The sequence below is a fragment of the Corapipo altera genome, unplaced genomic scaffold (genome assembly GCF_003945725.1).
Source record: "Corapipo altera isolate COAL_440 unplaced genomic scaffold, ASM394572v1 62, whole genome shotgun sequence".
NCBI lineage: Eukaryota > Metazoa > Chordata > Aves > Passeriformes > Pipridae > Corapipo > Corapipo altera.
Genome location: NW_020884894.1, coordinates 11,422,127 through 11,444,847, shown reverse-complemented (window position 1 = coordinate 11,444,847; position 22,721 = coordinate 11,422,127). Strand labels below are relative to the sequence as shown.

Sequence of the window (22,721 nt, the reverse complement as noted above, 5' to 3'; positions counted from 1 at the left end):
GAGCCCGGTGTGACCCGCAAGGCCCTCAACAGCCACCTGCGTGGCACCGGGCTCTGGTTCCCTGTCGGTACTGTGGGCGTGGGGGGGCCATGGGGCCGGGGGTCACACCACTGAGGGTGCTGGGGATGATTTTGGGCTGGGGATGTTGGGAATGCTGGGGCTCCTGGGGTGTTCATGGGTGCGCTGTGGTCCCAGTGGTGCCCATGGGACCGGAGGGGCCATGGCCCCAGTGCTGCTGGGGTTGCCCATGGTTTTGCTGTGGTCTGGGGTCCTGGAGGTGTCCATGGGGGAGTGGAGACCATCCCCATCCCCTTCCCACCCCCTGCTTGCAGATCCCGGGGCAGATGCCTCTCTGTGTGGCATGGCAGCCACGGGCGCTTCGGGCACCAACGCCGTGCGCTACGGCACCATGCGCCCCAACGTGCTCAACCTGCGCGTGGTGCTGCCGGACGGGCGCCTGCTCCACACCGCCGGCCCCGGGCGCCAGGCCAGGTGGGTGCTGGGGGCCGGGGGGCCGTGCTGGGCTGGCTGCTCCTGCGTGTGTACCTGCTCACCAGCTCCACACAGGAAGCGGGCGGCCGGCTACGACCTGACCTCGCTCTTCGTGGGCTCTGAGGGCACCCTGGGCTTCCTGACTCAGGCCACGCTGCGCCTGCACCCGCTGCCCGAGGCCACTGCTGCCACCATCGCCTCCTTCCCTGGCGTGGGGGCGGCCGTGGCGTGCACGGTGCAGGTGCTGCAGGCGGCCGTGCCCGTGGCCCGCATCGGTGGGTGCCCGGGGCCAGAGGTGGGGCCGCGGGTCCAGGTGCTGGTGGTGGCACTGAGCGCCGCCTCCTCTCACCAGAGTTCCTGGATGAGGTGATGGCAGAGGCCTGTGGCCGCTACAGCGGGATGGGGCTGCCGGTGGCAGCCACGCTCCTCCTGGAGCTCCACGGCTCCCGTAACAGCCTGGCTGAGCAGCAGCGGCAGACGGGTATGGATGGGAATAGGCATGAGGATCAGGTGCCTGGGGCTGGGGGTCATGATGGACACCCAGGGATGAGGGATGAGTGTCCAGGGACAGGAGACGGGGGACAGGGTTGTCCTGGGATGAGGGATGGGTGCCCCGGACCAGGAACAGAGGGATCAGGAATGCATGCTTGGGATGGGGACTGGGAAGACACCAGGGTGAGGGATGGGCATGTGGGCCGGGGGTCTGCTGAGGGGCTCAGGGACACGGAACAGGGGTGACCAGACAGGTCACAGGGTGACGGATGGGTGCCCAGGGACAAGGGATGGGAGGACCAAGGGTATCCTGGGATATGGGATGGATGCCCAGGATGGGCACTGGAGGTCCTGGGGTGAGGGCCAGGTGCCTGGGGGTGCCGTGGGTCCCATGCCAGGGCTCCCGGTCACCGTCAGAGGAGATCGTGCGACTGAACGGTGGCTCCGGCCTGGCGTGGGCGGAGGAGCCGGAGGAGCGCGGGCGGCTCTGGGCCATGCGCCACAACGCCTGGTACGCGGCCCTGGCCCTGCGGCCCGGCTGCCAGGTGAGGGACAGGCACAAGGACAGGGACGATGGCTGCAGCGCCCATGGAACTGCAGCTGCCACAGCTCTGCCCTGCCCACCCCAGGGCTACTCCACGGATGTCTGTGTGCCCATCTCCCGCCTGCCCGATGTGGTGGTGGAGACCAAGCAGGACCTGCAGGACTCTGGCCTCACTGGTCAGTGGGGCCACAGCCCCCTGGGACAGAGGGGTGGGTTGGAGGGTCACCATCCTCCTTGTGCACCTCATCTGACCCACAGCCCTGCAGGACCCATGGTGGGACACGTAGGCGATGGCAACTTCCACTGCATCCTCGTCTTCAACACCCAGGACCCAGAGGAGGCCCAGCGCATCCACGCCTTCACCCAGCGCCTGGGCAGGTGGGGATGGGGGCACCCTGGGGGGACAGTTGGAGAGATGTCTCCGTGCCCTGACCCTCTCTGTCCCGCAGGCGGGCGCTGGCGGCAGGGGGCACCTGCACTGGGGAGCACGGCGTGGGGCTGGGCAAGCGGGCACTGCTGCTGGAGGAGCTGGGCCAGGAGGGGCTGGACACCCTGCGCTCCATCAAGGCTGCACTGGACCCCCACAACCTCATGAACCCTGGCAAGGTGCTCTGAGGGGGGGTGCTGGCATTGAGCTGGCAGTGGGAGGCTGCAATCCCTGGAGACAGGGCTGGGGTGGCCATGCTGCCCTGCACTGCCACCCTTTGTGTCCCCACAAATCCCCCCATCCCCACCTCGGGGGGTCAGGGATCCCCAAACCCCAAATAAACCCTTTTGCACCTGTAGCCTCCGTGTACTGTGATGTCTTTTGGGGGACAGGACACCCCAGCCCCTCCCTAGGGGGTCCCTGTCCCAGGCAGCACACACAGACACTCACAGGGCACCATGGGGGTCCACTTTAGTCTCTTCCCCTGAGTCATGGTGCTGGTGGTGCTGGGTAGGAATGTCCATCATGGCCCCCATGGCATCCCATCTCTGGGACCTGCTGAGCACCACTGGGGCCATCCCCACATGGCAGACATGGGGAAGGGGCATCGACACGGGTGGGGGTCTCCAGCACCCCATCGGCATCATCTGCTTCACCAAGAAAGCTAGTGAAATAAAATAACAGTGAATATTTTATTGAACATTGTTTTAATACCATATCAAAACACCTTGACTAATGAAGGAAGCTCCCCCCAAGCTCTGAACTCTTTTTTTCCCCCTTTTTTTTTTTAATATATAAATACAGAAAGGTTTCCCGCAGGGGCACGGCCACCGGCAGGGGAGGTCTCACCAACGAAAACGCGCCCGCCGCGCCAGGAGGGGACGGGGATGGGCAGGGCAGGGGTCACTGCCATGAAATGACTCCATCTTGGCACCTCCAGCAAAGCCACTCCCATGGCCAGGGGTGGCCGGGGGCCCATCGGGGCCTTCCCCATACCCTCCTCGAGAGGGTCCAACTCAAAGCCGATGGAAAAGAAAGAGGGGGGGGTGGTTTTGGCAAGAGGAGCCCGGCGAGGGGGCGCGGGAGGGGCGGCGGGGATGCTGCGGCTCTCCAGTCTCTGAGTGGTTATAGCTGAGTTAAAGAGTGACCAGTCTGTAAACATCACCGGGGCAGGGAAGCTCAAATCGAAGAACACGCCAGTCAACACAAAGCTTCAGTTGTGGTTTGTTGTTTGTTTGTTTGTTTTTTTTGTCCATTTTCTGTTTTTTTCTTCTTTTTTTTTCCTTTTTTTTCCTTTTTTTTTTTTTCCTCGTTGTAAACACTTGAAAGACGGACCCCTGCGAGTCAGCAGGGGGGAGCAGTGGCCCCGCTCCCGGCGTGGGGCAGAGTCCCCATCTCAACGCTGCCGGGGGGGCCGGGGTGGAGATCTCCAAAAGGGAGACGGGAGAGAGGAGAAATTTCCCGTTTAGTCAGTGCAAAAAAACCGAGCAGAGCCCCCGGGCGAGTCCGGGTGGGAGGAGGGGGGTTGCCGGTGAGAAATGCCGCGTGCTCCGTTTGGCCGGCTGTCCCCCGGCAGCTTTCCCCTTTCGGTTCGGGGAGAAAAGCCAAACATCATGGCAGGGTGTCGGCCGAGGGCGTCCCTGGGGCGGGCAGAGCTCTCCTGGTGACCAGCGGCCGTGGAGGGGAGAGCAGGTCGCTCCGCTTTTCTCACACTGTCTTCTCCTGGATGTTTCTTTTCGTTTTAAATCTTTTAAATTAAAAAAAAAACAAAAACAACACAAAAACAAACGAACAAACAAAAACAAAACAAGCAAAAAAAAAAAACCCCAACGAAACAAATAAAAATAATAAAATAAAATAAAATAAAATAAAATAAAATAAAAAATGCGCCGTTGTCCCAAGTGGATTCAAGTTTCTGGGTTTTATTTTTGTCTTCTTGAGGAATTTAAAGTCAGCCCAAAACTCCAGGCGGGGCGGGGGGGACAGGGAGAGGAGGTACAGCAGGTATAGCAAGGTGCCCTGCAAAGGCAGAGAGAGACCATCCCGGGTGAGGAGCCCGAGCCCTGGCTGTCCCACACCACCTCATCCCACCCCATCCTCCCCTCCTTGGCCCAGGATTTAAAGCCAGCACGGGAATACCCCGTTTGAGCAGCCCACCGCAGGCTCACCTTAAAGAGAAGTCAGCAAGCACGCCCGGCGGGTCAATCAGAAGGATGCTCCGGGCAAGATCTGTTCACTTCAAACCATGAGTCTATACAGCTGTGAGAGGAGAGTGTCACCACTGTGCTGCTGAACCTCGGGTGTCCCCTCCTGGCCCCTGCCGCCCGCCTGGCCACCCCCTCACGGTACCTTTTGTGATAAATGCAGAGGCAGGGCAGCCTGGCTATCGTGTCCCCCTGCAGCAGCTCCTCCAGGCAGATCACGCACTCGCCGGCATCCTTGGTCAGCACGTCATCTGGGAGGGGAGGGCAGAGGGTGAGACGGGGACCACCACAGCATTCCCCTCCCTGGGATGAAGGGGAACCCACGGCCCTGCTGTGGGTGCAGCTGCCATGGGGCACAACAGCAGCAGCACTGTAAAACACCAGCAGGAGGCTCAGGTGGAGGCGCAGGGTCTGGGGCAGCTGGAGCAAACAAAGCCCCTACCACTGGCTTCTAAAAAATCACCACCGAGTAGGAGGCGAGCATCCCTCCCACACCAGTGGTCAGGAGGGAGGGGGGAGATGCCAAAAGCCTTCAGCACAGTGCTCAGCCCAGTGCTCAGCCCCATAAGTCTCCCAGCCAGCGAGGAGGGGAGGAAGGCAATGACCCCTCAGAGGGGCAGCCCAAAGGGACATGTGTCCTCTGCCCTCGCCAGGCAGGACACCCGGCCAGGAGGCTCCCTCTGGCACAGAGCAACCCGGGCAGGGGGCTGTGCTACAAAGGAGTCCAAAAGCAAAAGCAGCAGAGTTGAGCCATGCCGGGGGAGCAGTGGAGCAGGAAGGGGAGCAGCACCATCCCACTGGAGAACAGCCCTCTTGGCAAGCCCAGTTGAGCTGCTTGCCCGCAGCAAGAGTCTCTCCAGCCTGCCCAGAGTCATCCCAAGGGGTAGGATGCCGTTTCCCCCACAGAGCTTGGCCCTTACCGTTGTAGGAGAGGCGAGGTTTGCTCAGACACATGATAAAGTGCATTTCCATCTCGTCAGAAGCCACAGATTTGGAGCAAATGGGGCACTTGAAACCTGGAGGGAGAGCAGAGACGAGCCCTCAGCAAGGGCAGCAGGAGTCGTCCACCCTGCATCCCAGGGAATCCCCGAGGCCATGGTGGGGCAGGGCAGCCCCTCACCTGCCGCCTGCATGGTGACCCTCACCCCACGCAGCGCCCGCTGGGCACCTGCTCATCCTGTGCTGGTGCAGGGACAGCCACCGGACAGGGCACAGCCACCCCAGCCGGCGCGCTGGTCGTCCCCGAGCCCGCGCACAGAGGGCACGGAGAGAGTGCCAAGGCAGCGCACACGTGGCCATCAGCTGCTGCCAGGCCTTAAAGGGCAAGCAGCAGCCTGGGGCATGCAGCACCCTGCCACTGGCAAGTGCAGGGGCACGTCCCCCGTGCCCGGATGGTGCTGTCCCTGCTGCCAGAGCTCAGCACTGCATGGCTGAGCCAGAAAAGCTGCAAGGAAGGAGGTTCTTTCGTAGGGCTGCAGCAGAGGACTGGCAGGTCACAGCCTCAAACCCAAATCACTGCTCTCTCCTGCTTTTTGCAGGAGTGAGGTGCATGCTCACCCCTTCAACGCCAGCCAGCAGCCCCAGAACAGGAGGACCCTGCAGGCTGATGTCCCAGCTTGACCTTGGCTCTGCCTGGTGACTCAGGCTCTTGGATGAAGCTGGCTGGGATGCCCAGATCTGCATGGCAACCTTGCTTGGCCATGAAGGGGCCTGGCTGGTGCCAGGGTGTCACACCATTGTCACCACCTGCTTGAGCCATGCAGATCACCACGGCATCATCCCCAGCCCCACCGGCCGAGGCTGCCCCAAATCCAGGTTTCTAAGCTGCAAACTCCTAAGGAACAGAACACCAACCCGTCCTACAGGTCACCCTCTCAGAACTCGTGTCCTCCCACTGCAGCCAGCTCGAGGCCATGCAGTTCATCCCTGCCCAGCAGAGTAGCAGGGCTCAAGCTGAGCCACCACCATCACCACGGGTTTGCACCAGAACATCCAGCAATTCCCTGCCTGCAGAGAGGGAGAGGGTAATTTAAGGATCTGCCTTCTAAAAGCAGATCAGGTTTGACTGCAGTGCCGCTTAAGAGCTTTCTTCATATATATGCAAAGGCTGCTCAGGAAAGAAGAGAAAAGCAATGTACACAAATTATCTAAGGATGAATCAGGTTCTTGTTTGCCACCACGTGGATGTGGCCAGGGCATTTTTTTCTTGCTTCTTAGAAGGGAGAAAGTAGAGTGGCTTTAAGGGGAGGCAGCTCAGACCTACATGATGCAATCAACCAGGGTAACTGCCCAACAGCTGAGTACCCACTCATTAGCAGTGGTGATAAATACAGATGAATTCCCAGCTCCTCAAATGAAAGCCTAGGGATGCCAATCCTGCCTCTCCAGAGGGCAGTTATTTCTCAGGAGGGCGCAGCAAGGATGAGTATCATGGATGGTGTTGGACTGGCCTAAATGGTAGGACTCAGAGGACCTGCTAAAACAAGGAGCCCTCGAGCCCAGGGGTCTCTCCAGTGGGGTGTCCTGCTGTCCTGCAGCGTGCCACTGCAGGGACACATCCCTGCCCCAGCCAGGCTGAGCCATGGGGTCTCTGCTGTGAGCCTGGCCCCATTTGCACCAAATCCCCGGTGACAGGGCAGCACTGGCAGCCAGGGCCTCGTGGGCAGCAGTACCAATCTGCCTTCTCATCTCTAGCCTAATTTTACTCCTGACCGATTTATACCTTGTGGCAGCCGTGCCCATTAGCTGAAATAGCTGTTTCTTTCCTCCTCCCAAGTGTTTACCCGCCCAGTGTATTTATAGCGCGGATAGCTCGGATAGCTCCCAGCCTGCCTGCTGCAAGACCCAACTGGCCTCCCCTTGTGAGACACCCTCCCAGTGCCCCGCTCCCCTGGCAGCCTGCCTGCCCTGCCCCTGCCTGGCATGGATGGTTCCCCACAGCACAGGCACCAGTCTGGGGGAGCTCTGGGGACCAGCTTCCAGCGGAGAGTCCCCGGAACGGCTGTGAAGGGCTCCCTGTGGCAACGGGAACTCTGTGTCAGGGCAAGGCGTTTGTCGAGGCTCGGCACCGTTCCCTGTGTGCCAGGAGACCTCGTTTCCTCCAGTCCCCCCTTTTTCTGTGCCAATGTGTTATTTTAAACAGGCTGCCCCAGATCTGCCGGCTCCGGCAGCACCTGAAGGCATCCTACGAGATGTGCAACCGATGGGAAAGGAGAGGGCCCTGGATGACACAGCCTGGTCAGCAGCTGCCAGGGCACAGCTGCTGGCAAATCAGCAGGGCCAGGCAAAGAGCAGGGCCCTTTGCAGGCTCTGGCAAGCGGCTGCTGCCATATCTCCAGGCCCCTTTGCTAGCTGGGATAGCTTTAGCACAGTTATAAATAGCCGGCATGAACGCTCCTCATGCTCCCCAGTGCTCCACGGGCAGCTGGCTGTGGGACTGGGACTCCTGACACCGCCACGGCCCCGTGGCAAGGACATGGCGACATTGGGCAGACGGAGGGGCCCAGGCTCAAGCCCCAGCATGTGTGTGGTGTCCTCCAGACAGACAGGTCCGGGGGCTGAGACAAGTGCAGAAGCACACATACTTTTCTGGCTCTGCATTTCACAAGATGGAGGGGTGGGAAAAAAAAAGAAAGATGAAAATGCAATTGCATAAATTCCCAGGTTTGAGCAGGAGCGAGGAGACAGTGTGGAAAGGCCCCCTGGGGTGGGGGGCTGCCCCACACCCCAGCTGTCGGCACCAATACTTGACATTGCAAAGCAACTGCCTGCGTTCCCCTCCAGCAGGAGCCCCCCGCCAGCAGGAAAGGGGAGGCAGAGAAGGGGTGAACTCCCTCACCCCTTCTCCAGGTGACCTTTGGGTGGAGGCGGTGGACAGAAAACCGGTGAAACCAGCACCCAACAGGGCAGGCACCAAGCCTTGGAGCATCCCTCCACAGCTCGGGCAGCGCTGCCCCGGAGTCAGTCCCGCAGATGAAAGATCCGCTCTCTGCACAGCCGGCCCCCTTCAGGCCATGGTATTTTCCACATTCCCCGAAATCCCCGTTAATTTATCCTGCCTAAGCTGCCAGCCAGAGCAACGCAGGAGATTACATTTTGACAGCTGCTCATGGAAAATTCAGCTCCCTCCCTCCTCCTCAGAGCCCTTTCCATCCTCCTCCCACATGCCTAAAAAAAAAAAAAGAGGGGAAGGGCCCAGCTATTCCTCCTTGCCAGGGCCTCCAACACCCAGGGGGAGGCCCAGGGCTTGCTCCAGGGAAAGGCCATGGACCTGTCCTCCCTCTCAAGGTGCCCAGGGCAGCTGGTGACCATGGCACATTAAACCTGAAGCCGGCAGAGTCACTTCATGCAGAGATGTGTGGGCAGGCACCAAATCCTGCCAGGAGTGAGGAAGAGTAGGGTGCCACAGGAAGTGGGCTGGCCTCGAAAGGCAGGTTCAGATCAAGACCTGGACTCCTGTATCCTGCAGGAGACTTTGAGAAAGCCAAGGGCTTTCCAGGGCTGTGAGACACAGGCATGTGATCTAGTCTCTCCAATGGCTTGGTCTAGAAACCGGGAGCAAGCGGTGCTGGTGCTCTCCAGGGGCTGCTGCCCTCAGTATTTTTAGGAAGGTTACATGGTTTATTTTAGAGAGCCAGGCAAAGTAGAGCTGGGAACCTCTGAAAACCTCCACCAGGTCCTGTGCATGCTGAAGAAGCCTGGTGGTTAACCCTCACTGTGCCAAAAGCACCACCACAGAGCTGCAGAGACTTCGGTGGCGGTGGGAGGGTCAAGACACCCTTTCCAACTCATCCATAAACATGCCAAACAGAGCTGCTTCTGGAGCTGGGATAGGAAATTCCCATCACTTGTGTCTACTGAGCACTACAACGGGGTCAATCACGCCATGTCCTGTGAGTGAGGTGGCTGCTCCCCTCGGGGGTGGGTGAGACCACGTCCATGGCAGCTGTAAGCCTGTCCCAGATTGCAGGGAAAGGCACATCCACCTTCCCCTGCTTCCAGGCTACAGTGCCATCAGGAGATGCATCATGACCCCAGCAGCAGGAGACCTGGGCTCTGTCACTGGGAGGTGGCTGCGGCACCTCCAGCAGTGGGAGGAAGACGCCGGTGGGGATGACATGTCCTGAAAGCAGGAGGAAGTAGCAGCTCAGGTACAACCCCAGCAACCCACCCCATTCAGAGCAGCATTCACCAAAGGGATCCCTATTTGCCAAAGGGATCTCTGGTTGCCCAGGCCCCTGTTACTGCTATGGGATAAACCAGGAGCTCTGTGTGTGGGAGCTCCCCAAAACGTGCCTGCCCCAGGAGGGATCCCTCCTCTGATGTCCAGCCAACCCCAGAGGACACCTGGAGCACCAGGGAGCTCAGGGTAAGCCCAGACTGCCTGATGCTCATGGAAGATCGGGAAACCTCAGCTGCACAGCCCACCTCCGGGTCTCCAGAGAGCATCCTGGGCTCCCAGCCAAAGGAGCTGGGCTTACACCAGGTGAGGATGCATCCAAGCATGAGATAAACACAGGGAATATTTGAGCCAAGCATGCAGTCCTGGTGCCTCCTCCCTGCCGAACAGACCCTGAGCATCTCACCTCCTCCCATGGCTTCCCTGACATTACCAGCTGAACCGGCACCAGGTGGAAGCTGGAAGAGGTGGATCATCCTGAAAAAAATCTACGTTACTGATTGAAGAGTAGGGAAAGACTGAAAGACCATGTCTATGGGCCCTGTTGGTCAATCTGAAGCCGAAGTATGTGGGGTTGGGTGAGATAAAGGGGCTCCAAGTCCTCCCCTTCCCCTGCCCCTTGAGGGCTCCAGCACAGCCCCAGGAAGAAGAAATCAGAGAAGAGTTGTCCTATGTCCCAGGCAAGTGAAGGAAACCTGAAGGGCCAAGATATTCAGGCCCAACATCTCCTGGAAAACAAATTCCCTACTGGTTTAAAGCAGCCTCATTTTTTTTGAAGTGATGGTCACCGGAGATGGCACATGGGTGCACAGAGCACATCTCCAGCACTTGGGCAGGGACCAGGCAGCTGAGGACATGGAAGTCACCATGGACGTGTTGCTCCACCAGCCTCTGCGACGCCGCCTCGCACCGGGGCCAGGGGGCAGCTGCACCAAGGACCCACCCCACTAAGCACCACGGTTCTCTGCCAGCACAGCACCTGCACCAAGGGCCTGGAGGCCACAGCACCAGCAGAATGAGGCCAGAACGTGCTTCCCCTTGCAGAAGGAAACGGTGCCGGCCGCGTGGGCAGAGGTAGGAGCCAAGGCCCACCACAGCCCTGCTGCCCAGGCAGGACTCAAGAACTCCCCGACGGTGCTGGGCTATTGTGCAGTGTGAGGGCCGACACGAGCAGGGACACGTAGGCAGGAAAGAGTAAAGCACTTAAGCTGTCTCATTTGCCAGCTTTGAAACAGCCAGCGTACTTCCTCCTGAGTCAAGGCTGCGGGAAGGTGGGAGAACACAAAGGACATGTCCAGGGTGGAAACCAGACATCCCACCTTCCTGGGCATGGAAGGGAGGCAGGGACAGGGGATGCCAGTGAGCCAGCCCCAGATGACAGCCAAGCAGAGGATGTGGCCAGGATGGGACATTTCTGGATGGCAGCGCTTGGAAAGAAAACCAATCATTTCTGATGCCTTGGCAGAGGCATCCCTATCCCACCCCACCATTTCCTTGCTGATTGAGTCAGTTCAGCTTGCTGAGAAGGGAGAAAATAAACGTTTGTAATGTGAAAGCAGCACCCTAAAGAGAAGCTGCTTCTGCGCAAGGCCAGGTTTTGCAAGGTCTAAGAAGAGCTGTCCCTGGTGTGCAGTGGCTCCTGGCCAAGTCCCCACATGGCAGGTGACTGCTGTCAGGTGGCCACACACCACCCAAGGGTGGCAGGGACGTGTCATGGAACATGAAGGTGGCCAAGGCCAGCACCATCCTAACGCTCAAGGCGTTGTGTTTTGGAGACACCTCTGTCCATTCCCACCCCGTTTAAGCCGTGAAGAGGAGATGCAGCAGCAAAGAAAAGGCATTGGTGCTCCAGGTAGGATGTGGGTAAGTCACTGGGGCTGGAGGGATGCAGGACACGGATGCAGGACACGATGCTGGATGGCACCATGTCGCAGCAGCCCAAGGCTGGCTTGCTGCAAGCCAGGAGGCAGAGCTGGGGTTTTTTTTAGCCAGCTGGGTTCTTATGGGGGCGGTGGGGGAGGATGAGAAGAAGGAGAACAGATTGCAATTCTGGGGCTGAGGAAAGCTGGAGAGTTGGAAAGGAGCAGGAGACACAGGAGAGGGAACCCCACAGGGACGTTTGCTCCAGAGCACCCAAAGCTATGGATCCTCAGCAGACAGACACATCAAAGCCCTTAAAAACACCTCCAGCACAGTCCATAGCCATTGAGAAGTGGTATGGCAAAGAGGCCTGGCTATGTGGTGGCAGGCTGTCCAGAGCCACCCTCCTTTCACACACTCAGGGAAAGCATGCAAGCTGCCTCTGAACCCCAAGCACCCCACCGTGCCTGTCATTAAGCATTGCCCCTTTCATGGGCTGCAATTTTTGAACAAAAGTACCTACACTAAGGCCAGAGAGCATCTCCCTCCTATAGCCTAGGCTATGCTGCAGGATCAGTTCCCCCAGATCCGGATGAGAAAGGCAACTTCACGGGGTCACCTTGTCTTCCAGAGAGCCCTAGTTTACCACAGAAATACTCCCCCAGCTGCTGGGAACAGGTTTCATAAGGAAGAGTGTGTAGCCCAAAGCTAATTTTAGCAACCCAGAGAAGAGCAAAGTTAAGCAGAGGGGTTCTGGGTGACATCCCAGAGAAGGCATTAACACCTCCAACTGCTGCTGTCGGGCTGCAGGGCTCAGATTTACCAAGTTACAAGCTCACCCAGGGCTTCTGCTAGTCACAAAACTGGCCTTCCCACCTCTGGTTTTCAAATTCACTGCCCAGTGAGGACAGGGATCCTGTAGGATCCTTGGGAATTTCCAAAGAGTTTGCCTGCGTGCCTGCTTTGTTTCCTCCTAAATACTTCTTGTATGAAGCAGGAAGCCCTGCTGCAGGAAGGAATCACCCACAAGATGCACAAGGAGCCAACAGGACAAGAGGGGGGTCCCAGGAGCTGAAATGAAGGAGCGCAGGGGATCCTCTGGAGCACAGTGGGACACAGCAATTTGGAAATGAGAACAGAATGGGAGAGATTTGGACGCTTTGGCTCGGCAGAGGCTGGGAGGGAGCAGCGAGGCAACGTCACGCGGGGACTGGTGGGTTGAGTCACTTCTGACTAAACCATCCACGGGGTCCCCGCCGCCAGGATCCAGCACTGCGGAGCTGCCAGAGGAATTCCCGCTTTCGGAAAGGCTGAAACGCAGAAGCCTGACCTGAGCCACTCCCAAACACAACCGGATCCAACCCCACGGGGTGATCTCCCTCCTGACCCCTGGGTTTTTCCAAAGCAGAAGACTTGTGCTTTGATGCTGCCGAGTCCGTCACGGATCAGCTGATCCCGCTGGGGGGACGGAGGGACACTCCAGAGGCACATGATGACATGCCCTGGCTTTGTGACGCTGGGAGCAGAGCCCAGCACGGATGGCACCCACGCACCCGCTCCTGCCAGGAAGCAATCCCACCCCACTCCTGGGACACCTCCTCCACAGGCATCCCACGGCAGCACCGCACGAACAGAATGGTACGAGGTCTCTTTGTGCCTGGGCCATGGTGGCAGGGTCACTGGGGCAAATAGGTCTCACCAGTGTGAGACCCCCAGCCCCTGCATGGAAAGAACGATGTGCTGCTTTTCGGGGTAGAAAAAGGGCAATTTTTATGTAGTGGGCAGTAAACAGAGCACAAAAGGCACACAGAGCTGCACCCACAGGCAGTGCATGGCTGGGAAACGCTCTCGGCCAGTTCACACTGGGTGTTTCTGCAGAAAGACAGAAAAAGTTTGAAATTTTTCCACCACTGGAAAGAAAGAACTTCATGAAGAGCATGCTGCAGAGCAAACCCTAACCTCACCTGCCCCTCACATGGTAGGAAGGGCTGCACAGCACAAGAGCATCTCCCAGGTCTCCAGGAGGGACTGTGATTGCTGAGGGATGCCCAGTGAATGCTCCAGGTTAGCAGGAGAGCAGGAAGGGGAAAAAGAAGGGTGCAAAGCTGCAGGATGATCACACCTCTCTGCTGTGCATACTACAAGAGGGGAGGGATGCTCAACAGCACCAAGCTTCCTGGACAGGCAGCATGAGCTCCCCTTCGACAGCCAGAGGCAAGAGATTTGTGAGACAGATCCATGCTGGGAATGGGGCTACACCACTCCAGAGCTTCCCAGCTGCCTTTGTAGCATGGAGGCAGCTGGCAGACAGAGCCAGCTTTCTGCAGCTCTGGGAGCCGAACCTCTGAGACACAAAGCATGGCATCTCAGAGGAATGAACCCCTCAGTGAGCGGCAGGTCTGCCCACACTGGATCCTGCCAGAGGAGGCAGGAGGGGCTGCACACTGTGCCACAGGCAGGAAAAACCCTGCCTGGCTGTCCCACCTTCTCTGTCCCTTTGCTTCAATGCGTGCCACCCTCCAGCATGAGAAGGGCTCCTGTCTTGCAGACAGGAGCAGGAGGGAGACAGTGGGGCTGCAGATGACAAAAATCCCAGCTGTGGGGTTTGAAGGTCTCTCTTCCCCATCCGAAAAGGCAACACACAGAGGAGCACATTGCCCTGATTCCCAGAGCTGGGTAGGGCCTTGTGAAGCAGGGTCCTTCCAGGAAACATTCACCCAGGACTAGTTGCAGGTTGTCATCTGCTTTGTACCTGTCTACAGGGAGCAAAAAGAAATCAAAGGCATCTACAACCACCCTCTGAAGGGTAAGATCGAGGCAAACAGCAGACCCCAAGGGTTATGAAATGAACAGTGTAATAACTAAGCAGATGGACAGTAGGTTCAAACCAGCAAGATCTGACTGGGAATCACCTGAAACGCTGAGGCAGCTCAGGCAGGGTGCTCAGCCTCATCCCATCCCACTCAGCACTAGCTTCACAGAGGGCTCCCCCAAAACTGATCTCTGCCCATACTGACTCAGCCTCCCTGCACATGGTAATTTAAGCCATCTGCCCAGAGCCAACCCCCCCTCCTTTTCCCTGGCTACAGATGTCCAGGCCTTGGATGGATGGATTGAAAGGTGGATCTAATTCCCCTGCAGCGCTTCTGATGAGGCACAGCTCCATTGCCTTGTAGGGAGAGCTCCCAAATTAATTACTGCAATTACCCCGGCTGCAGGAGAAACTGCAGGTTCTCCCCTCACTGGTGACAAAGGCTTCCCTAAAAAACAATCCCCCAAACGCCTACCACCCCAAGCTGTAATGCAATCATCCAGGAAGAGCAGAGCCCCCAACACCACCCTCGAATCGATGAGCTGTGATGAGAGAAACACGCAGTCATGGCCCAGGGGAGAAGGGAGCCAGCCACCTTTCCAGGCAGCAACAGGCAAAGCTGCACAGAGGACATGGAAATGCCAGTGACCCCGTCCTGGTAGGAAATAAAAATGCTGGGCAGGGATGTGGGACAGGGTCAGCATCACTCGGTTCTCCTGCCTGACTGCTGCTTTCCCTCTCTTGTGTTGCAGGCAGCTGGCCTCTAAAAATACCCACTGTTGCCACGCCGTCCTGCCTGCTAGGGCCAGGAAACAGCTCTGAGCAGCTTTCAGTTCCATTCTTCATCTGTGCCGCTGTGCTTCCCTCACCAGGACCTGTCCCAGCCCTTTTTCTGTGCCTGCCAGGTGACAGTCTCCTCTCAGGAACCATGGCTATAACTCGACAGACTCAACCAGCCAAGGGTGCTAACTAGGAAAATAAAGCCCTGGGAAATTTCTGCTAGGGCAGAAAGGTAAATATTTCCACAGCATCTCTCTGCTCCTCTACAAAGTGCCACAAGACCACTGCACAAGACACATAGCCTTGCTTCATGCCACTGATGAGGGGCCCACAGCTGCACAAGTGTGCACAAGCACAGAGAGTTATGAATTTTCCAAGCTAATTCAGCCCACAACAGCAGGGCCAACCTGCTGCCAATGCTGGCCAGCTCAGGACTATAGGGAAGGAGGGGAGAGAAGAGTCAGCTCCACCTCAGAGGAGCACTGCAGCCTCTCCAATAGCAAGGCACCATCCCCACTGGCAAAATCCATGGAACACCTCTAGCTGCCCACAGACCCGCTGTGGGGGCCTGGGGAAGGGCACCAGTGCTGAGTGATGCCTCTGTCCCAGCTCAGATGGTGCACATGGCACAAACCTGGCACTATAGAGGCACTGGGACCACAGCAGGGAGCCCCAACGGATCAAGCCCTGTGTCAGCAGCACAGAGATCAGCCACAAGGGTCTGCCTCCTGGCTCCCTAGTTCCTCCTTCCACCCTCCTCACACCCCAGGCTGTGTGGGACCCACAGCAGGCTGGAAAGCTAAACCATGACACGAGAGAAGCAGCCCCTGTCCCCCACCACAGGCACTCCCCCCGCCCCTGCCTGCAGCCTGGCAGGGCAGGAAACCCACCAGCAGCCAGGCTCTGCCCACGGGAAATGCTGTGCAACAGCATGAGAAGAGGCCCCAGGCAGCAGAGCTTCCTGCAGCTGCACCTCCAACAGCGCCCCACCAAAAAGCACCCAGCAAAAGCCTTTGGCAGAGCAGTGCCTGCAAGGGACAGCAGGAGCATCCCTGGGGGTACCCAAGCCTCCAGAGGGTTTACCCACATTTAAAACCTGCCTGGTGGGACTGGTGCAGGAGAGACATTTAAGGTCCAGCTTTAACCACTCTTGCTCTGACATAAAAAATGGGTCTGTCTCTACAGAGAGAGGCTTGTTATACCCCAACACACAGCCACGCCAGAGCAGGTGGGTAAAATGCTCTGCACCAGGGCCTGCTGCTTTCCAGCATCACTTGGCTGCTCAGGTGTATCATCCCTGAGCCCTTATGATTTCAGTCAAGAGAACCAGAAGAAAGCCAAGTCACATTTATTCAAAACCAAGCACAAGGCACACCTGGAGCTTTGGTGTACCAGCAGCAGATACAACGAGATCCACCTCGTGGTTGCCCACCAGCTGCTTGGGATGCCATGGGACTGGTCTCTGCAAAGGGAATTCATCCAGAGAGCTCTTTGCTGCCTGTCTGATCTGTCACACAGGAGATTACATTGGAGGGGAAAAAAAAAGCTTTTTTTTTTTTTTCCCCTCCCCTCCTCCAAAGTGGGTTTTTCTCTCTCCCTGCGCTTCTCTTGAAATTAATTTTCAGCATTTAGCAGCATTTTCCCATGACTCTCCACGGCCGCCTTGGCCAGGCGCCAGCCTTATACTGCTCCTCCACCAAAGATGTCTGTATCTGATTGATCCTCCGGCCAGCAAACGAGAGAGAGGGAAAGAGAGAGAGGAGAGGAACCCTAATAGCACATTAATAAATAAGAGAATCCTTTACGGTTATTCCAGTCATCGGAACAAACATCTCAGCAAAACAAACCAGCATGGGATAAACTTACGTCACGGGCTGGGAAATGGGTCAGCCCAGGAGCACAAGAGCATCATTCCCAGCATCTCTGGGATATACGTAAGCGGAAGGGGGAGAGGGCACCCAGCTACCCCACGCTGATCTATGCACAGGTTTAGAGAGGAGAGTGCCCAGCCAAGCCAGTTAATGTGCACAGCAATTAGTGCCTCTCTCCTGGGCAAGGCAGCTGAGAGCTCAGAGGGCACCAGAGAGACAAGGCAGTGCAGAGACAGCCAGTGCTCGCTCTGGCTGCGGAGACTGAGGATGACCACGGCCACCGCCGGCTCCTCACGCACAGCGCTGACATTGGCACACTCCAACTTCATCTCGGGGTCTGGTGTGCCTTAGAGCTGCCTTCGAGTCTTCTGGTGTTCAGCACTTCACCCTTCCAAGGCAGCTGCTGCCTCTTCCCCCTGTCCCGGGTGTATGCTGCCTTGGCAGCTGGCTCAGAGAAGGCAGAAGAACTCCAGACCTGGAGAGCCCAACAGCTGAATATCATCTGCATGGGAAGTCATCAGGATCATTCCTGCACCCAATTCCCAAGTGATCTGCAGGCCTGGTGATGATGGAGGCACTCAATTCGGTTGCCAGACAGCCACCAGCACCAAACCCACAAAAAGATGGTTTGAGGACAGGTATCTTTGGAAATTTCCACTAGCAAAAATAGTTCCTGCAGACCCTGGGGTACCCTTCCCCTGACCTAGCTCCTGGAAGTGGGTAGGGAAGCATACATGTTGTCTGCATGTTGAAAAATTCACAGAATCATAGAATAGCCCAAATTGGAAGGGACCCACAAGGATCATCGAGTCCAACTCCTGGCCCTGCACAGGACAACCCCAAGAACTACATCACATGCCTGAGAGTGTTGTCCAAACCTTTCCTGAACCCTGCCAGGCTCTATGCCATGACCACTGCCCTGGGGAGCCTGTTCCAGTGCCTGACCACCTTCTGGGTGAAGAACCTTTCCCTAATATCCAACCTAACCCTCCTCTGGCACAGCTCCAGCTGTTCCCTCGGGTCCTGTCGCTGGTCACAGAGAGCAGAGAAGCCGCAGCCCGCGGTGAGCTCCGCCCTCAGTCTCTTCTCCAGGCTGAGCAGACCAAGTTCCCTCAGCCTCCCCTCCAGACCCTTCACCATCCTCATGGGCCTTCTTTGGACACTCTCTAATAGCTTAATGTGTTTCTTATACTGTGATGCCCAAAGCTGCACACAGGACTCAAGCTGAAGCTGCACCAGTGCAGAGCAGAGCAGGACAATCGCCTCCCTTGACCGGCTGGCGACGCTGTGCCTGATGCACCCCAGGACACAGTTGGCCCTTTTGGCTGCCAGGGCACACTGGTGACAAGATGGTGTCAGGAAAGTCAGGGCTGAGAGGGAACTCCCTCCAGCAGCTTCCAGGCACCAGCAAGAAAAGGCTCATGACTTGAAGCCATCAGGGTACAGCAAGGGTTCACCACAGAGGCCTTTCCCCAGCTCATCCTCCAAACAACTCCTATTTCCTATCCCATACTCTAGACTTGGATGGAAGAGCGTTTCCAGCTTCTTTTGCTCTCTAATTCTGCCTGAAGAAGGCCCCAGCCCAGCACCCTGGCTGCTATCTCTGCACCAAAAGCCTTTCCATCTCCCCCAGGCTGGGCCCTCCTGCTCCAGGAAAGCGCTGCCGAGAACGCAGCAGCTCATTTGGCAAAGAAGACCTCCTGATATTGGTGCCACCAGCATCCAGGGCAAACAGCCTGCTTTGTCGGTGCACAGAAGGCCTGTGACATTCCTGGTGACACTGTACAGAAGGATGAGCTAGGCATTTCCTTGGGCTAGCCAGCAGACAAGAAGATATGGATTTATTAGAGCTTCAAACACTCAAGGGCTTTCGGTGATGAGTGGGATTTCCAGATAAACTTTAAGCTACTTACAGCCTCTGCAAACTCCCTGAGATCCTCTGATGAAGATGAGTAACACGAGTGATACTAAGAGAACCACACAAAGCTGGAGACATGCAGCATTAAACCACACATCTCCCTCTTCTGCCTTCTTCCCACTAGCCTTGGCTTTACCGAGTCTAGTGCTTACAAAGCTAAGAGACAGGGTCAAGTGCTACAAGCAAACTCCAAAGTTGCACAAGATCTTTTGTAATCTTCCACTCACAGAGGCCAGGAAGTGGATCTCAGGAACCCTGGGCAGACAGGGAAATTCCAGAGCAGTTTCAGGTGGTGCTGGAACAGTGACACTGCTGGTGGGTATGGTGGACACGCCTGGGAAAATCCCCTCCAGGAAACAGCATTCACTTACCCAGGGAGGTGCTGTCCACTCAGAGGGAGGGACAAGCTCCATCACAAAGGTCAGAGTCCTCTGCCCACCGCATTTGGAAGACACATGTAGGCTTTGCTGTTCATTAGAGTAGCAGTTCTCCTCCCCTGGTCCTGGGGAGGGCTAGAGGCCATCAGTATCTAACTGCTCCTGCCATCCAAGCAGCCACAGTAGTGTCCAGAGGGATTCAGCAATGGGCTCCTCTCAGCCTCTGCATAGGCTTCCCAGGACAGTCCTCCTCTCCCCCCCACAAGGCACATCTAGCTCTTCTGCAGGCCTTCAACTGCAGAGAGGGGAAGGAGTGACACTAGCCAGGGAAAAGACCTCAGCCTGCCCCACTTCACTTCTTGGGGTCCCTGCTGAGGGGCCAGAGGAGCCATGAAGCAGCCGGAGAGGCACAAAAACCCAGATAAAGGGGATGTTGAGGCGCCCAGCCTATCCGTGTCCTCTGTTATCGCAGGCACACTGCTACAACCACAGCACCTTATCAGGGCTGTTAAGCCAGGGCTCCTCGCTGTCCCACTGAGGTCCCCACAGAGTCCATGCTGCACTTTGAGGCTCCCAGCTCATCCCCTAAACCCAAATGCTCCTGGAAGAACAAGCCCACGAATGCGACCTTCCCCACACGCAGAGATCGGCACCATCCAGGTATCCAGAAAGGGGCTGGCAGGGCAAGAAGCCACTCTCCAGCCCTGTTAGCCACAGAGTTTGGGGGGCTCCTCTCCTTGGTAGTACAGCAACTCAGGCAGATCCCCAGGATCCCCAGGCATGCATCCTGCTGAGTGGGTTTGGTGCGTCGGCGCGTCCCCTCATCCCCACCCTCGAGTCATCCTTCCAAAGGAGCAGGGACAGTCACGCGCAGCAATGTCAAAGCTCCTCTCCATTTACCAGAGCGCTGCTGCTTCAGCACTTTCCAGAGGCTAATGGAGTGGCTCGGAGCTGCGAGAGGAGCAGGTCGATGGGGAGGCAGGGGGGAAGGAGTGAGTGGCTCCTGACTGCCCTGCTGTAGGTCAACCAGCTGCAACGGGAGATTAGCAGGAATTTTAGAGGTCTGGAGGTGGCTTACTGCCCCCTTCCCCTCAGTCTTCAAACCCTCCATTAACTTCTCACACTAAGAGGGAGAGTGCAAAAGTTTAACATGCTCCGACAAGTTTTCAGGAGGGTTTTTAAGCATCCTCTGCTCATTCTGCTATTAATTAGGCAACAAGGAAGAACCTTCGAGGGAGAGGCTTCGGCACGGACTGAGCGGCTCTCACTGCTGCCTGCGCACGCTCCGGCACAGCTCAACTGCTCTCAGAGGGCCCCAAAAGAGGCACCAGAGAAATCTGGTTCTTGCAGCACTTCCCACAGCCCACACTGCAACCTTTCAAGGGCACCAGGTTTAACTTAGCAGCACCGCACTAACTCGCTCGAGTGGCTGAGAACAGCTTACTCCACTTTGCAGCTGGTTTATTTTTATGAACAAGATTTCTGCCCCTCAGCACTGCAGTTTGAGAACTACCATTTAATGTAGCTGACACTCTCTGACCGACCCCCGTGAGCTGTAACGAGGCTCCAGCACCGGGTGCAGCAGAAAGACCCGTGGCCCTTATTCCCACAGAAGCTTGTGGAATACCTGGAAGGATGCTGTGCCTTGGTTTCTCTCTGTGTTTAAAAACCAGAGCAGCAGCACAGTCTGTGCAAGGTCACGGAGCAAGAAAGTTTGCAGAAGCTCTTGGTCTCAACTCCAGCACCACATGCCAGTCCCTCTGTCTGCCAGGGAGGACAGCAAGCATCCGGCTTATCTGGATCAATAGGAATTGTGCCTGGAGTGTTCTGCCACTGAAAATGCAATGCAAGACATGCAGCTTCAACCTAATGGAGAAGAGCAGCCCCTGGAGACTGGGCAAAAGGGAAAAATCCCAAAATGGAAGGAGAAAAATGGGCCCCACAAGCTTCATTTTGCACTTTGTTCTCGTCCACGGGTTCAGTTTCAGGTCCTCCTGAAAATGAGGCATTGTCCCAAGGCATATTATGAAATTCCCAGACCACGTCATGCAAGGAGAACACTTACAGCGTTTGTGAGGGGGACGGGTGGGAGAGAAATCCCAGACTATTCCAGGAAAGGCAAGGAGACATCCCTGAAATGACTTCCCCTCTAGCCAGGAGGGGAAGAGAGGACCTCCCACCTCGCTCCCTGCACCCAGACAAAACTAGGTCAGTGACACAGCCCTGCTTGCAGCCAGAGCTCCTCTCCAGACACCAGGACACACGGAAGGGTCCAGCCAGGAGGGCGAAGGGGGGTAACCTTTCCCCCTCCCACAGCCTGACACGTTTCCTGTGAGACAGCCCAGCCGGCCCCCCAGCCCTGTTAAAGAGGCAGGCAGTTCCTCCTCTGCTTCCTCCTCGGCAACCACATCAGTGCCAGCTGGCTTGAATGAGAAAACACGCTTTGGCCTCTCCCTGGCCCTTTATCAGACGAAACAAAGGAAAAAAAATCCCCACACCTCGCTTTCAGAGGCTTCCTCTGCCTCTTTACCAGTTTCTAAGGCACAGGAACTGCTATACTGGACTGGCACCCCCCGAACACCATCGGAAAGAGGCACGAGGAGCTCAGCCTGGTCTTCAAAACCAAGGGCTTGAGCTACAGCACCTGCAGACCACCTTCCCGCAAGTCGATGGGGGAGGTGGGGTGTGTCACATCCACTGCTTCATGTCCCCGAGCCAAAACATCTCCCTTCTAGAAAGCCTCCTCCCTCCACAGCCCCTTCCTCCCTTGACCTTGACAGAGATGCCAGCCCCGGCACGCACCCACCCGCCCGCACCAGGCAGGGGATGGGGATGGGGATTGGCACAACGGGGCTTGACCCGCCGGCCAAGATGGGGGCAGCTCCCCCTTGCCGGAGGAACCGAGCCCACCGCCGTCCTCGGGTAGCCGGGGAGGGAAGGGAAGCCAGGGGAAGGCTCCGGGGAGCCGGCACTCACCGCTGTGCGAGCTGAACCACCGCGGTGCGATGTGGAGGGGCAGCGCGTCGGCCAGCGAGGCCCTGGCGCCCAGGTACAGCATCCCGTCTCTATGGTGACCGCCTCCCGTCTCCTGGAAACCGTTGCCATGGGCGTACGTGGAGTCGGAGCCCGGACCGCCGCCGCCGCCGCCCGGGGCCCGCTCGGCCTCCCCCGCCGCCCGCGCCGCCGCCGCGTACAGCCCGAAGGGGACGGCGCCGGCCGCCGCCGGGTCCATGCCCATCCCGGCCACCGAGCTGACGGAGCGGCTGCGCAGCCCCATCGCGCCGCCGCCGCCGCCCGCCCGGTAATGGCCGAAGGGGGGCGGCCCCCCCCCTCCTCCCGGCGGCGGCACGGCGCTGTCATCCGTCGACACCCCCGGGAAGGGGCCCCGCGAGCGGGTCGCCGTGCTCTGCTTGCCCCCCATGTGGGCGCCGCCGGGCCGGAGGGAGCCGAGCGACAGCCCCCCGCGGGGAACGGGGCCGCGCCGCCCCCGCTGGGAGGGCGAGAGGGGGGCGGAAGGAAGCGGGGGGGCGCGGGGAGCTACGGGCGAAAACCCATCCCCGCCCCAGGCATCCTCCCCCCGCCGGGCCCGCAGGGGCGAGGGCGCCCCGAGTCCGCCGCCGCCGCCGCCGTCACCCCCGGCGGAGGCCGCCGAGGGCTCCGGGGCCGCGGAGCGGGGAGGGGGGGGGGGGGGGGGGGGGGGGGGGGGGGGGTGGCCGCCGGCCGGGTCGCTCCGCCCGCCTCGCTGGTGCCCCGGGGCGCGGCCGG

The 22,721-nt window shown here is 58.1% G+C and overlaps 2 protein-coding genes across 3 annotated transcripts in view; one reads left to right on the top strand and one right to left on the bottom strand.

Annotated features, from left to right (window-relative positions):
* LDHD (lactate dehydrogenase D) overlaps window positions 1–2,251 on the top strand; it is a 6,523-nt gene extending 4,272 nt beyond the window's left edge. Inside the window, exons 3-10 of the mRNA XM_027646974.1 lie at window positions 4–67; window positions 333–492; window positions 568–767; window positions 845–973; window positions 1,402–1,529; window positions 1,614–1,704; window positions 1,795–1,906; window positions 1,978–2,251. Of these exons, the coding sequence (XP_027502775.1) occupies window positions 4–67; window positions 333–492; window positions 568–767; window positions 845–973; window positions 1,402–1,529; window positions 1,614–1,704; window positions 1,795–1,906; window positions 1,978–2,143 (1,050 nt within the window). The 3' untranslated portion in view covers window positions 2,144–2,251. The remainder of the gene's footprint in view (window positions 1–3; window positions 68–332; window positions 493–567; window positions 768–844; window positions 974–1,401; window positions 1,530–1,613; window positions 1,705–1,794; window positions 1,907–1,977) is intronic.
* A 377-nt stretch (window positions 2,252–2,628) lies between these two features.
* ZNRF1 (zinc and ring finger 1) lies at window positions 2,629–22,459 on the bottom strand. 2 transcript variants are annotated; one of them, XM_027646902.1, is made up of 5 exons: window positions 21,933–22,459; window positions 5,080–5,175; window positions 4,305–4,410; window positions 4,124–4,214; window positions 2,629–3,702 (listed from the first exon to the last, which is right to left on the bottom strand). In XM_027646902.1, exons 1-4 carry the CDS (start codon window positions 22,375–22,377, stop codon window positions 4,157–4,159), a joined length of 705 nt encoding a protein of 234 aa, XP_027502703.1. In that variant the 5' UTR covers window positions 22,378–22,459; the 3' UTR covers window positions 2,629–3,702; window positions 4,124–4,156. The 2 variants fall into 2 exon arrangements, with proteins under 2 accessions (XP_027502703.1, XP_027502701.1); XM_027646900.1 differs by having other exon boundaries at window positions 2,629–3,974; window positions 21,933–22,437.
* Between the last annotated feature and the right edge of the window lie 262 nt (window positions 22,460–22,721).